This window comes from Quercus suber, unplaced genomic scaffold, assembly GCF_002906115.3.
Source record: "Quercus suber isolate HL8 unplaced genomic scaffold, Cork oak 2.0 scaffold_116, whole genome shotgun sequence".
Taxonomy (NCBI): Eukaryota; Viridiplantae; Streptophyta; class Magnoliopsida; order Fagales; family Fagaceae; genus Quercus; species Quercus suber.
The window spans coordinates 849,134-864,072 of NW_027069581.1; the positions used below are offsets into that span (position 1 = coordinate 849,134).

The 14,939-nt window shown below is 33.4% G+C and overlaps 1 protein-coding gene across 3 annotated transcripts in view; it reads left to right on the top strand.

Moving 5' to 3' along the window:
• Window positions 1-13,752, top strand: part of LOC112008930 (nuclear pore complex protein NUP205) — a 41,981-nt gene extending 28,229 nt beyond the window's left edge. For 2 of the 3 annotated variants that reach the window (XM_024041298.2, XM_024041299.2), the window contains exons 20-45: window positions 62-180; window positions 327-477; window positions 575-687; window positions 777-858; window positions 1,000-1,086; window positions 1,220-1,297; window positions 2,906-3,112; window positions 4,671-4,760; window positions 4,830-4,943; window positions 5,069-5,239; window positions 5,430-5,485; window positions 5,563-5,635; window positions 5,734-5,924; window positions 6,011-6,137; window positions 6,234-6,311; window positions 7,062-7,226; window positions 8,676-8,840; window positions 8,941-9,078; window positions 9,752-9,895; window positions 10,212-10,334; window positions 10,444-10,539; window positions 10,667-10,804; window positions 10,926-11,026; window positions 12,250-12,369; window positions 12,477-12,609; window positions 13,392-13,752. In XM_024041298.2, coding sequence (XP_023897066.2) covers window positions 62-180; window positions 327-477; window positions 575-687; window positions 777-858; window positions 1,000-1,086; window positions 1,220-1,297; window positions 2,906-3,112; window positions 4,671-4,760; window positions 4,830-4,943; window positions 5,069-5,239; window positions 5,430-5,485; window positions 5,563-5,635; window positions 5,734-5,924; window positions 6,011-6,137; window positions 6,234-6,311; window positions 7,062-7,226; window positions 8,676-8,840; window positions 8,941-9,078; window positions 9,752-9,895; window positions 10,212-10,334; window positions 10,444-10,539; window positions 10,667-10,804; window positions 10,926-11,026; window positions 12,250-12,369; window positions 12,477-12,609; window positions 13,392-13,475 — 3,144 coding nt within the window. In that variant the 3' untranslated portion in view covers window positions 13,476-13,752. Of the gene's footprint in view, window positions 1-61; window positions 181-326; window positions 478-574; window positions 688-776; window positions 859-999; window positions 1,087-1,219; window positions 1,298-2,905; window positions 3,113-4,670; window positions 4,761-4,829; window positions 4,944-5,068; window positions 5,240-5,429; window positions 5,486-5,562; window positions 5,636-5,733; window positions 5,925-6,010; window positions 6,138-6,233; window positions 6,312-7,061; window positions 7,227-8,675; window positions 8,841-8,940; window positions 9,079-9,751; window positions 9,896-9,971; window positions 10,116-10,211; window positions 10,335-10,443; window positions 10,540-10,666; window positions 10,805-10,925; window positions 11,027-12,249; window positions 12,370-12,476; window positions 12,610-13,391 lie in introns of those variants that run through there. The other variant, XM_065775641.1, reaches the window with a different exon arrangement.
• The last annotated feature ends 1,187 nt before the right edge of the window (window positions 13,753-14,939 follow it).

A 14,939-nucleotide genomic window follows, 5' to 3' on the forward strand; every position in this document is an offset into this window, starting at 1 on the left:
GATTACATGGGTAAGCTCCTTTGTGGTTGCCATTCTCATACCTTGATCCTTTTTGCTGCAGCCTTTGGATGTTATACTTGCACAAGATCATAATCAAATTGTAGCTTTGTTGGAGTATGTCAGATATGATTTTCAACTGCAAATTCAGCAGTGCTCTATCAAGATCATGAGTATATTGAGGCATTCCTTTTCTCCCTTTTTTTTACATTTATTTTGTCTTTAGTACAGCTTAGAGCTTATTGCTTGAATATTTTTTAGCTATGCCATGTGTTTAAGTAAAAGCTTTTTGCAACTAGCTTAATTATTATGATTATTTTGGGTGACAGTTCTCGCATGGTTGGGCTTGTACAGTTGCTGCTAAAATCCAATGCTGCCAGCAGTTTGATTGAGGATTATGCTGCCTGCCTTGAATTACGATCGGAAGAGTGTCAGATTATTGAGAACAGCAGTGATGATCCAGGTGTTCTTATAATGCAGGTTTGTACTTGTAGTTTGTGTGGGGATCATTCCTGCCCAATTCTGTAGCTAAAGTTTTCTACGACTTTCATGTGTACCCACTTTACATGTTTTGCAGCTTCTAATTGACAATGTCAGTCGGCCAGCTCCAAATGTTACACACTTACTACTTAAGTTTGATCTTGACACCACTGTTGAACGGACTGTTTTACAGCCAAAATATCACTACAGGTTTTTCTGATTATTAATGTATTAAACATGATCATAATTATATGTCTTCTTTTTTGCAACTAATTGTCCCTTTATTATCTGTTTTGCAGTTGCTTGAAGGTTATTCTTGAAATCTTGGATAAGCTTGTCAAGCCTGATGTGAATGCATTAATTCATGAATTTGGATTTCAGGTTAGATAGTTCTCTATCCAGTGTTTCTGGTATAAAACAATTCCAACTGTGGAGAAAGTTTCTTCTTATTTTCAATTTTCTGTTATTTGTTTAGGTTTTTCTCACTTGCGTTATATAATTTTAACTGTTTGCCTTGTGCAGCTTCTTTATGAGTTGTGCTTGGATCCTGTTACATGTGATCCTACCATGGATCTTTTGAGTAATAAAAAGTATCAGTTCTTCATAAAGGTAACAAGTAGTGCTCCTTTTTAAACATTTAAAGCTTCTTGACAATTCTCTTTGCCCCATATGTAGTTTTCATTTTCAATTTCCATTCGTGTTCTGACATGTGATTGTCCAAAATTTATCTTTTCCGTGACAGCACCTGGACACCATTGGTGTTGCTCCACTTCCTAGACGAAACACCAACCAGGCACTTCGCATCAGTTCCCTTCATCAGGTCTCTTTTTGCTCTAATTGATTTTTTGTTGCATCATGGGTACCTGATTTGATGGTTATGGAATGCTGTACCTTTTCGATTTTTCATCTACAGCGGCCAGCTAACTATGCGTGGTCATTGTGATTTACAAATAACATTTCTTATTTTCCTTATTTTATTGATTCGAAGTGATACACACACTTCAAACACATTGGCAATGCAAAGTTAAAATGCTACTGGGCACTGTTTATTTGACTTTAGGCTAAGCTTTACCTATCGCCATAATAGTTGTTGGTATCAGATGATATGGAATACGTATTGAATTGGATCAATAAAATACTGTATCGTAAGTACATATTGACCATGCTCATTAATTGTATAAATCATATTGTATTGTATGTATCGGACAATACATACAAATGTGGGTTGAAATTGAGTTTCTTGATAAAATTTGTGTTATGAATTGAATTAAACAAGTTGGACTTGTTTTTAACTCAAAATTATTTGGATACTTGGTTGAGCCCAATAAATAACATGTCCATTTGTTTTTTTCCCCATTCTCTACCGTGCAAAATTTATAATGTAGGGAACCTTTCTCAAGAAAAGCAGACTACACTCATTGACATTTCACTTGCACATTTGTAGATTTTTGTGTGTGTGTGAATAATGTGTATTTAATTACAATATAAAGATTTATATTTTTCTTATTATTATCTTTACTCCAAGAAACATGAATGCCCAGAAGAAATATATATAAGAAGTTTTTGAAATATAAGAGAAAGAAATATTAAATATTGGAGATGATAAAGAAGATGTCAATGATGAAATTATTTTGCAAGATGATGATAACATTGACTTGGATTACGGAGAGGAAGTTGATTAGGCAAGATGATCAATATGATGTGAGAAAATATTATTTTAGCTTATATATCATGTATCATCACTTTTGTGTTTGACCGGTTTGAATGTAAATGTTATACATATGTATTTTAATATGATTGATGTAGTTAACTTTGTTAATATTATTGCACTGATTAAATTAATCATTAGTTGAATATGTTCTAAATGTATAATAATCATACAATTTTTTCTCAAAATTTAATATAGTGTTTGTATATATTTTCATACATAAAATGATATGATACAATTCACAGTACAAAATGAAATATCAATTCATGATGCGATTTATGTTTTGACAAATATGATTGCCTTGTTTTCAAACCAATGTATATTATGGTTTTTTAAAATATTTTTTTATGATATAACATTGCGATTGAGCTGCCTGTCCTCTGTTTTCTGGTTTGCACTTTAATTCTTTATCCTAATAGATTGAAACAAATCAGTTCATGTTTGTCATATTTTTCACAAGTTAATCTGGAATAGAACAGCGTACTGTTGGGCTCTTAAAGCCTCAATTATGTTTGTCCATTAGCAATTACATTTTCAGAACATTTACACTATAATGGAACTTACTTATATTATCTTTTTCTATGATTGGTGTATTTCTGTCTGATTCAGAAACTAACTATTAAACTCCTGAATAGCCAGTCAATGTTATCTATATGGTTAATTTCTGTTAGACAGTTAGACTTCGTTCGCATTGAAGTCCTTCCTTGATTTTTCTTACAGAGAGCGTGGTTGTTGAAACTTTTAGCAATTGAGTTGCATATTGGTGATATGAGTAGCTCCAATCACCGCGAGGCATGTCAGAGTATTCTTGCTCATCTTTTGGGGGGAAAAGTTGTTGGAATTGGTACTGATGGTGACATAGCTCATTCCCCCTCTCTTAAAAATGGTGCGGAATACACTGGAACCAGAACTATCAGTAAGAGTAAGGTACGGTTTGTTACTTTAATGGTTTATGTTTCTTCTATAACCTACTGTTAATCTGCTATAGATTTTTTCTTATCATTGGTTTTACATAAATATTTTTCGTTTTATCATTTTAATCTTGATAAAGTTGTTTCTTTGAGGCATCAAAATGAAACTGAGACTGTTTCATTTCCTTGACATCCTAAGATCACTTTTGAGAGGAGGGTGGGGTTTTTTTTTTTTTGGGGGGGATTTGGGGGGGTGGGGGGGGGGTGTGATTCTATGAGACGGGTTTTAAACGGTAATTGAAAATTAAGTGCCTGCTCTTTTTATGAATGTTTGAGAGGTTCTACTCCAAATCAGTTCCTTTGGAATAATTGTGTGTGGTCATTTGGTGCTGTATGTGCAAGTGTAGCTGCAAATCTGTGGATCACTTATTATTATGTTGTCCATTTCCTTATGATATGAGGGTTTTTATTTTATTTTTTTATTTTTAATAAAAAAATAGAAAATTCTATGGGTAATGCGAGGAAGTTGATAGATTAGTACTCTAATTGGAAAGGGTGTTTGGTTGGCGTAATAATAGGCATAATTTTGGGATGCTGCTCCTCATCACATTATGTGGACAATTTGGAGAGAGTGGAGTAATAGAACAATCGAAGGCATTGAGAGTGTTGTTGAGATTAAACATACTTTCTAGCATTTTTTGTTTGAATTTTGAACTATAATTTGGGGCGGTTGGGGGGGGGGGGTATGTTGTAATTCTTTAGTTGAGTTAATGGATCTCTTAAATCTCTGATTGTAATTCTTTAAGAGACTTACTCTTTTGAGTTCTCCTTTATAATAACAATTTTAGTACTTTTCAAAAATCCTTCTTAGCTTTTTCGTTTATATTATTAATTTTCGGTTTATTTCTATTGACACTCAATCACGGTTCTTAAATGGTTGAGATTCTTGGACATTATAGTATTTTACAGACAGGGATCTATGTATCAAATTATAGTATATCACAAGGGTCCAAATTAAGTTTTTCAATTTATTGTTGTCTTGTTTAGATAAAAAAATTGCTATATACTACTAATAATAAGTATATACAATTGGAACCTCCCGTTGTTTCCAATGGAGACATCTAGAGTTCAAATTCTCCCACCCCCATTGTGACTTATCTATCAAAAAAAGAAGTATATACTTATTTATTTATTGATAGTTAATATATACCTTTAAAAAAAAAAAAAAAACAATTGGGAGCTAACTACAATTTGCATATCTTGGGATCCTCCTCTGTTTGTTTACCGGTTCTTTGATAAGTTTATTTCTTGCATCATCCAATTACTAAAATTTATTCATTGATGATCACATTAAAGGGCTGAGTGAATGATTTGATAACATTATTAAAATTGTTTTGTTGATCTTGACTTTGTCATATTAGTCTTTTTACTATGTTAAAAGGATTGAGTGAATGATTTGATAACTGCGCTGTGTGAAACCTGTGTTCTCATTCCCTTTTTTTTTTTTTTTTTTTTTGATAAAAGACCTGTGTTCTCATTCTTTTGCTGTTATATCTTTCTTGGATTAACATCAGGTTTTGGAGTTGCTTGAAGTTCTCCAATTTAAATCTCCTGATACCACTATGAAACTTTCTCAGATTGTGTCTAATTTAAAATTGGAGCTGGTAAGATTCTAGTGCTTCGTGATTTTCATTTTTTTTTAATAAGGTGCATTTAATAGTATGTTTTTACAGGCAGAGGACATACTTGGGAATCCAGCAACTTCTGGAAAGGGTGGTATCTACTATTATTCAGAGCGTGGGGATCGTTTAATTGACCTTGCTTCACTCCGTGACAAGTTTTGGCAGGTTGGTTTCCTAAATTAAGTGCCAATGGGTTTCTTTTCTCTTTTAGTGTATTCCTGGTTTGCATATATTCTCATTTGGAACTTCCTACACAGAATTCTGGTGCTGATTCTAGTTTGTTGTTTCAGAAATTCAATTCTTTTTATCCCCAGTTGAGTAACTTTGGCAGTGAAGTTGAGCTAAATGATGTAAGAGAGACAATACAACAGTTGTTGAGATGGGGATGGAAGTACAATAAGAACCTTGAGGAACAAGCTGCCCAGCTCCATATGTTAACTGGCTGGTCACAAATTGTTGAGGTCCATTGATTTATTAATATTATTTTTAGACAAAGATACCCATTTAATATTGTTGATTTATCAACAAAATAATATTGAATATCAATTGAGAACTCTTTAAAGTGAGATTTTAGGTTGTATTGCATTATGACATACTCAACTTTATATTCTCTTATTATGCTTCATTTGCCTCCACTATATGCTTGTACAGGTCTCTGCTTCCAGGAGAATTTCATCTCTTGAAAATCGATCCGAAATTCTATTTCAGTGGGTTCTCTTATCATCACTGATTCTTTCATTACTCTCTCAGGCTCTCTGTAACTATTTAATCTGGTCAATTACAGAGTTCTTGATGCTACTCTGAGTGCTTCTGCTTCTCCAGAATGTTCACTGAAGATGGCTTCCATATTATGCCAGGTACATTGATCTCTTTGCCTTTAAGCCTATTGTTCCTGCTGTTGCACTTTCATGCCGCTTATCATTTTTTTTTTTGGTCTGATTTGAAATATCCTTAGGTCGCTCTAACATGCATGGCAAAACTACGAGATGAAAGATTTTTATTCCCTGGTGGTTTAAATTCTGATAGTGTTAGTTGTCTCGACATTATCATGGTGAAGCAAATCTCAAATGGTGCCTGTCAATCCATATTATTTAAGCTTGTCATGGCAATTCTTAGACATGAATCTTCTGAAGCCTTGAGGAGACGGTATGGTTTCAAATAAGAAATTGGTGCGGTTTCCATGCTTGTTTACACTTCCTTTGGCATCTGACCATTTATCTTTCTTTGTTCAGTCAATATGCCTTGCTTCTAAGCTATTTCCAATACTGTCGGCATATGCTTGACCCAGATGTTCCAACAACAGTTCTGCAAAACATGATTCTTGATGAGCAAGAGGGTGAAGATATGGATCTCCAGAAGGTGTGTAGTTTCTAGAATGCAGAAGGTTCTTGAATTGGCAGTAGTTATCAGTTGCTGGAAGAGTTATTGATGTTGATTTTATTCTTTTCTTTATAGATGGACAAAGAAAAGGCTGAACTGGCACGAGCTAATTTTTCAATTTTAAGGAAAGAGGCACAGTCTATTTTGGAATTGGTGGGTCTCTTATTCCTTCTCTGATTTTTTGGTGTGCAATGTGTGAACTAAATTCATGAATTCTGAAATCATTCATAACTGTGTTATGTCTTAATGTGGAAGAACTTGAAGTTATTCTAGGTTTTATTCACCAATAGCAGTGGTTCTCTACTGATTGCCAGTTAAGATTGAATATTTGGTCTAAATGTCTGGGTAAGGGGAAAGAGGAAGGGTTTTCTAATTGAGAATCTAAGTTTGGTGTAGACTGTTTTATATTGCTATTGGCTAGAAATAGTGGTGTGCCTTTATTAATAACACATGCACAAATTTATGCCTTTAGTCTGTTTTCTTGTTTAGATGTGTGTGCGGCTGATTTATCAACTGTTACGTATGTATGTGTGTTGTGATTGACCACTGCATGCATATATCTTCATTTGAAGTACATTCATACAAATCAAGAAATGCTTAATTTTTCATGACACACTGATATTGTATTACTGTTGGCATTATTCTTCTTTGATATTAAACTTAGCTGTGCCTCTTATTAATTAAAACAGTTGGTGCTTTTGGTATCTCTTTTCAGCTTTTTGTTTGGTCTGCTTCAATTACCTTTTCTTTTGGGGTGTGTGTTTTAGATTGTGACTGTTCTTCAATAGTTTTAACTATTTTTATATCAGCATTACAATTTTGAATTTTGTGTGATTTTAACATTTGCCTTTTCCTTTTTCTTTGCCTTTTTTGTATTTTTTTCTTTTAAATGTAAATCTTCAGGTATTAAAGGATGCAACTCAAGGCAGTGAACCTGGGAAGACAATCTCACTTTATGTTTTAGATGCGTTGATTTGTATTGATCATGAAAGATTTTTCTTAAGCCAACTTCAAAGCAGGGGATTTTTAAGGTCCTGCTTCATGAGCATCAGCAATGTTTCCTATCAGGTGTTTATTCTATCCGCTATATTCTCACAATTGATTCATGACATTTTACCATATCATGCATTATAGTGGTGATGTAATTGAGATATTAAGATGCCAAGGCCTGATAATATATATATATATATATATATTATATTAAACACGTAAAATTTATCCACCTGAACATCTCTCTTCAGCACTAGCAGTTGGAACTGCACTTGTGCCGTCTTCTTGCAAAGGACCCTGTCAAAACTTTCCATTTGAATATCTGAATTTACATGCTTTGCTTTAATTCACAGCATCTTTTTATTCCGTAATTCAAAGCATTAATGTTGAAACACTTCGTTAAATAAAATCTTCCGTTCCTGGATGGTCCAATTTTCTGGCTAGATAGATGTTATAGTATAAATAGGATGCCAACAATAGTGTTGGTATTGGACTTATTTTCATTTTTCTGAAGCCATTATTTTATATGAGTAATTTTGTTTATGTAATTGCCCAATTATGATCTGCTGCACTTTAAATTTTCTTTGGATTCTTCAATTTTGATAATAATAGTAATAAAAAAATTTCCTTGAGTTTGGAGTAACTTGGGTTATGCCAAAGTCAAGTGTGGGGCTCCTAGCTTGTTGGTAAGGCCGGTTTGGTCGTCATCGAAATGGTCATGTATGGATAATTGTTCCCCACTGTTTATTGTGGTGTCTTTGGAGGAAAAGAAATAGTAGGTGTTTTGAAGATAATGAGAGATACATACTAGACCTCGAGTTATTTTTCTTTAGAAATTTATTGGATTGGTTGTTTGCTTTGTGAAACCAATCATTCTCTTTTTTTCTTGATTCTTGTAATTTTTGTACTTGATTTGTTGGCCCCTAGACACTCGCTTTTTTGATATCAATAAAACTATTTACTTAGACTAAAAAAAAAAAAAAATCTTTGCGTTTGGGAACTTGCCTATTGTCTTTCAAAAAACTGCTGATTTATCTCATGGGCTCTGCCTTTTTACCTGTAAATATGTTTCTATTGAATTGAAAGGTTTTATGCACCGAGAATTTCAATCTCTTTTTTCAGAAGTTATAGTTTCACTTAATTGAAAGTTATCAAGATTCATTTGTTAAATTTTACTTTATTTCATACTTGTTATAAAGCTCTAACTCAATTGAATATCATTTAAAATTCTGAAGAATTACCTACCTTCAAAACCTGCTAAATTCAACCATAAATATTAAAAAAGAAAGAACATTTGACATATTTTTATGGCATTCTAGATCCTTTGAGGGAGAAATACATACAAGTCTTCTCCTAGGTCTACCATTTGTATTTGTTTTCCTTTGAAGTTCAATGGGGATCTCTGCTTTTCTTTCATTAAATATGGACTGTCTGAATTCCTTATTAATTTTTTTCAAGTATTTTTTTAATGGTAAAATTCATTTTTAAGTTTTGATACGATCAATTGATCTGAACTTTTTGTTTTAGGATGGTGGGCATTCACTTGACTCGTTGCAGCGAGCTTGTACGCTTGAGGCTGAACTTGCATTACTATTAAGAATTAGTCACAAGTATGGGAAATCTGGAGCTCAGGTTCTATACTCTATGGGTGCTTTAGAGCACATTGCTTCTTGCAGGGCATTCAATTTTCAGGTGAATTGTCACTTTATGTTCTCGTTGGTAATACGGCGCTTGTTAGTCATTAGAATTATTTCTTTCAGTTTACTAATATTGAAACTGAACTACCTACCAGGGAAGTTTGAGGCGGGTTGACATGAAGCTTCAAAGACATGTGGCTCTGGATTTTGACAAACAACGAATGATCATAACGCCAATGTTGAGATTGGTCTTTTCCTTAACATCATTGATTAATACATCTGAGTTTTTTGAGGTCAGGCTTCATTAATTTGTTTTCTTTTCAAAGAGTTGAGTTTATTCCTTTATAAATTGGAAATAGGAAATTTGCTGCCAAATGCCTTTTACATTAGGTGATGCATGATGCATCTTCTTTGGAGCCGCAATTCCATGCTTTGCAGTAGAAACTTTTTGCAAATTCTGGTTCTCTTTTGACAGAATCCTGATTCTATACCACCAGGAACCTCATCAACCAATGACAGCTTTTTACTGTCAAGGAATTCAGTTCGTCATTAGATCTGCCTTTATTCAAACTGAACCTGAATCATTCTATTGAGTTTACTACACAATCTGCTGTGTCTCAGTGGTGTAATTGTAATAGTTCTATCATCCAACTCCTTTTTTAGTCCTATTTCATGAATAGAAAAGTTAGAACACAATCCACTGTTGTCTTAAAATAATTATAGTGAGCTTGGTGTGACCTCAAGCTCATGAGAGCAGGTATTTTTGATCAAAATTTACATCTTCACTCAAATTAATAATGCTAGATTGTGAAAAAAAACTTTCAATTTATTCTAAACTTCATTACAGGTTATGAGCCTTTTTTTTTAATTGAAATATATTTACTAATGTATTTATGATCAATCAGCGAATGTTTCATTTTACTCAGGACTTTCCTGCTATATTTTATCAATTTGTTTGTATAATAGGTGAAGAATAAAATTGTTCGTGAAGTCATAGATTTTGTCAAAGGACATCAACTACTTGTTGATCAAGTTCTTCGGGAAGACATTTATGAAGCTGATGAATTGACAATGGAGCAGATCAATCTTGTTGTTGGTATACTTAGCAAGGTGAGGGTCTTTGAAGTTGTGTTCTGGACTAGTAAAATTTTTTTCTCTGGCTTTAAGCTAGCTTTCTTACTTTCAGTAAAGTAAATACTTCCACATAATTTGCGTGATTGGACGGCTTATGAGCACTTTGAGACATATAGCAGTGATGATGCAAAATGAATCTTTGCTGCTTGCATCCTAATGGGCATCCGAGTTGCTCCTAAATATCCGTCCCTGCTATACCTTGTATTTGCCTTGCTATTTCTCTACCAGTTTGTTTGTCTTGATAAGACAAACTCTTGATAGTTTGTTAAGGCAAACTCTTGATAATTTGCAGGTTTGGCCTTATGAAGAGAATGATGAATATGGTTTTGTTCAAGGGCTTTTCGGTATGATGCGTGCTCTATTCTCTCGTGAGCTGGAGAATCATAGTTTTGACCAATCAGTACGATCTCTTGAGGTCTGCTCATCTCCTTTCCAGCATAGTTGAGGAATTGGCTCACTGTATAGTGCTTTTCTATTTATACTTTATTTTGTCTCATTTTCCCTTTTTTATGGTAAATGATCAGAATCAGAGAAAATCAGAACTAAACTCATTTCGATTATGCTTCAGCCTGAGCTCTTATCTGTATTTTCTGGTCACAAAGAAATCCCTGCGACTGCAGGTATGTGTTCAAAGATTTAAGCTAATGAATGTATTGGTTTTATTTTCGTGCACGTGTCAATTTGGGGAAAGGTTCTGCCCAATAAATGGGTGGATATTTCTTTGCTTACCAACTCGCTTTTTCACAGGTTTCAGATGCTCCCTCTGATTACCATGCTCCTGTTGGACTTCAACAGCCCACATTAAATTTACTTGGTTCTCTTCTTAATTCTGTGACAACTGCTCTTCAAAGAGCAGCTGAGGAAAAATCATTAATACTTAATAAGGTGCAAGAGGATCCCAGACTAGAATTAATATTTTCTGTGTATTCCAATGTTTCCTTGTCTTTATCAGTCAGTGTGTTTACTTCGCTAAATTACTGGTAAGAGTATGCTTATGCTTCTGCAGATTCGAGACATGAATGAACTATCAAGACAGGAGGTGGATGAAATTATCAATATGTATTCTCGGAAAGATTATGTTTCACCATCTGACGATATACAGAAAAGGTAATTGTCAGTCTTTTTTTCTTCACTTTTTTCATTAATCTTTTGATGTGATAGTTTAGTTATTTTATTATTTTCTGTAAAATATTTTTATTTACTATTTATGTTCTCTGAAGATTTAGTAAAAATGTCCTCAATAAACCTAAATTTTTTATTTTATTTTATTTTTACATTTGTTGGCAACCACTATCAAAATATGACATGTATTAGGTATTCAATCCTTAATTACTGTGTAGGGTTGGTTTTTTATAACTCATCATAGTACATGAATTATCTCTAGTTCATATGGCACCTACTTTCCTTGTGGCAGCAAGATAGAAGGTGAGGTTGTTGGTTCAAAATTCACTGCATGTGTGTGTAATTTCAATTAATAAATAAATAAAAATTTATCATTGTGATTGCAGCAAATTGGCTTTTGATGCTTCTTTATATGATAGAACTTATCATAGAGTTTCAAATAATTTTCTTTAAAATGCACACCTTGTTCAACATTTAGGTGTACATACTGTTCCATACTGTTTCATGATAAGTAGAAGAATTTCATTGAGCATGAAGTATTGAAGTGGAAAAAGTAATAATTAGGCTGGGGATGTTCATAGCTAGAGACAGTGGTACAGTCTCTGCCCTTCTTCCAATTGCAATGTACTGATGGCAAACGTTAGTCCTTTTGGTTTATGTTCATAATCCAATCGTTTCAATAAGTGGGGAAGGGGAATTCGAACGCTAGTTCTCCTCATAAAGGATACTAGGTAATTCCATTGAGCTACAAGGCTCTTTGTTTTTTGGCCTATTCTTATGTTAATTTCTTTTAAATGGACAATCTTAATTATAGAACTTCTAATGTGTAATGATGATATTCAGTTGGATGCAGTTAAACATGAATTCCTTCAAGTAATGCAGAAATTTGTTACTTGAACTCAAATGTTCCTAATGCAAGTCACAAATATGCTTCCAGTAATTTCTGTTGGCTACTTGGCTAACTACTTATGCTTTCTAAATGGTATCACATGCGAGCTAGATCATTTGCAATTACATATAACATGCTTGCCAAAAGAAACCTATGTTGTGTAAGTGCTAAAGGTCCATCTGGACCTTCCTTGATTGCTGGCCTTAATAAGTGTATCTTGGTGAACTTTTGAATTTTCTAGTCACATTTATTCTTTGTATTCTCCCAGGGCATGTAATGTGTTCTTATTGATTTTGAAATTGCTTCTTGTACTGTACAGGAGGTATATTGCAATGGTGGAAATGTGTCAGGTTATTGGCAGCAGAGATCAGCTAATCGGTCTATTAGTTCCACTTGCAGAACAAGTGCTAAATGTCATCCTCATCCATTTCCAGGATAGGTGGACCTGAAAGCAAAGATCCATTCTTGTCTTCATTTATACTTTTATGTCATTTTGAGATTGAATATTGTTTTTTTTCCTCAGCTAATTTTGTTTTTGGTTTGCAGTTCTGTCGAATCAGATGCTAGTGGAACCATGAAAACAATTACTTATGGTGACAAGTCTGACTCTGGGGATGACGTATCTTTGTTATGTGAAGAGCTAATTCCGACATTAGAACGGCTTGAATTACTAAGTGAGGTATGCTTCTTTTACTGGTTACAAATTAGTAGCCTTAAACTCCATGTCATTCCCACTTGAATGAAATCTGTTATGAGCCTCATTGTGGACGTGCCATTCCAGATGCAGGGTAGGTGATTAATAGGATTCAAGTTCTCTTTACTGCTTCTCAAAAAAAAAAAAAAAAAAAAAAAAAAAAAAAAAAAAAAAAAAACTCCTTAACAAAATGTCAAAATCAAGAAAATGAATTTGCAGATAATTTTATATAGTGGTCATCCAATATGTCTGGATCGTTCCTTCCATTATTGTTTGTTTAGTTTTATGAATTAAGATCTCTACAGTGAAGGAAAAAAGAATCCTTACCTTCAATGGATTGAGGATCTGATACTGAAAGAATATCAAGTCTATCACTAGGAACAAAATGTTGGTAGGACTAGAAGCCAGAAGCAAGACTGGTCTTTTCAGTCCAAGATAATAAGATCTTCAGTCTGGTTTTCCTCTCCTAGTATGTCAGGATCATCTTGAGATCCATCCCCCCTTTTTTGGTGACTATTTATTTTTGTAAACAAAGCATTTCTGAATCCTTAATCCACTCTTTCATTTTAATAGAGATTTGGTTGTAGCAAGACCCAAAGGGCCTTGCTGTGGTTTTAGATTGAGATCATTCTTCAAAAATTAAATGTGAATGCGAAAATCTTTTGGTTTGGTTGTAGTTGTCAGGGTTCATGTCATATAAAGTCATTAGTATTTGCATTAATGGATTTTAGAATTGGATATTTACATGGTGGTGGTTGTCTTTTCAGGATAAAGTAGGCCACAATCTTAAGGTGTTTCGAAGATTAGTGACTTCACTCAAGGAAATGACAATTCAAAGGTTGGCTTTATGAGAATGTTTCATGAAATAGAGGGAAAATTTTCATTGACTCGAGGGAATCATGTCATTGTCGATCTATTCAATATGCTGTATATTTTGAATGTATCAAGTATCTGTATTTTGTATCCATTTACTATTTAGTAAAATCTGTAAATTGTCAGTTGATTTTGTTTATATGAATGTAATTCTTCTCACAGTATCTTGCGTCAGTTAAACATCTCAAAATTTTGTATCATGCTAGAGCTTGTTTACCTGGTTTTAGCCTAGTGAAAACAAAATCTTGAAATTCAGTTTTTGGATTGTTGTTACTTTTGTTAGGGATTGAGAAGTTGATTCATTTTTGATTAATTACAGCTATCCACACTAAACTGTAGGGAATGCAAACATCTTGATTTGAGATTAATTTGCATTATTCAATTCACTGTCTAAATTAATTGCTTAGTTCTCAATTATCGTTCCTGATCTGTGAGCGTATTAATAATGTGCACCTTAAATTAATTTCTAAAAGAGAGAAAGAGAGAGAGAATGCTAGTATTAATTAGGTAGTAAGGTGGAAAATAATAGCATTTAATAATGTTTTTTTACCGTTAGATCTTTTAGAAATCTACGGTGTAAAAAATGTGTAAGCTTATAAGAGTTACACCAGGTGTAACTTGAACCTATCTTATATATATATATATATATATTGTTTTGAACATCTAACTTTGAGATTGAGCTATCCATTAATTTGGTAATTTGGATACTAAGATAGGGATCCTGTTAATCAATCTCAAATTAAGTTATTGGTTGTGAAATTTTGAAATATTAGGCTCTACCTTGTGTCATAATTTATTGCGCTAGCCTCCATGATTGTTTTATAGTGGTTAAATTGTAGACCTTTATATTATCCGGAGAATTGGATTTTCTTCACAATCAATACATGCACCCAATGAGATGAAAGAAATTATTCTTTCTTCTTCCCTTACTTTTTTATAAGCTCCCTTTCCGTGACTCAACAAACATTAAAACTACCTTCCTTGCTTGAAATCCGCATGCGATAAGGCCACCCTGCTTATGTATGTTATATTGTTAATTTGTTATGATGCACCACAAAAATGCTATATATAAAATAAAACCTGCCTGAAATAAAGTGGTCGTTCTTCATCTTAATTCTTCTTGTCATCTTTTGGATCAAACTGGTCTGTTCCAAGCCCTGAATTAAAGTGGTCGTTCTAAGTTTGGCAAAGCAGCGGATATTGCTAATAAGCATGTTCCCTAATTTGTTTGTCGATCTGGATGATAAATCAGGGACATGCTTGTTAGCCATATCCGCTACCTTAAGCTTCATTGTTTGAAATGGAGAGATTGGTACCAAAAAAAAAGATTGATCAGGTTTGAGATTGAATTTTATTTTATTTTATTTTTTTGTGTTTTTTAATCTCAGAGAGAGATGGAGAGATTTTCGTAAAGTTAATTGTTTTTAAAGATTTGGTAAATA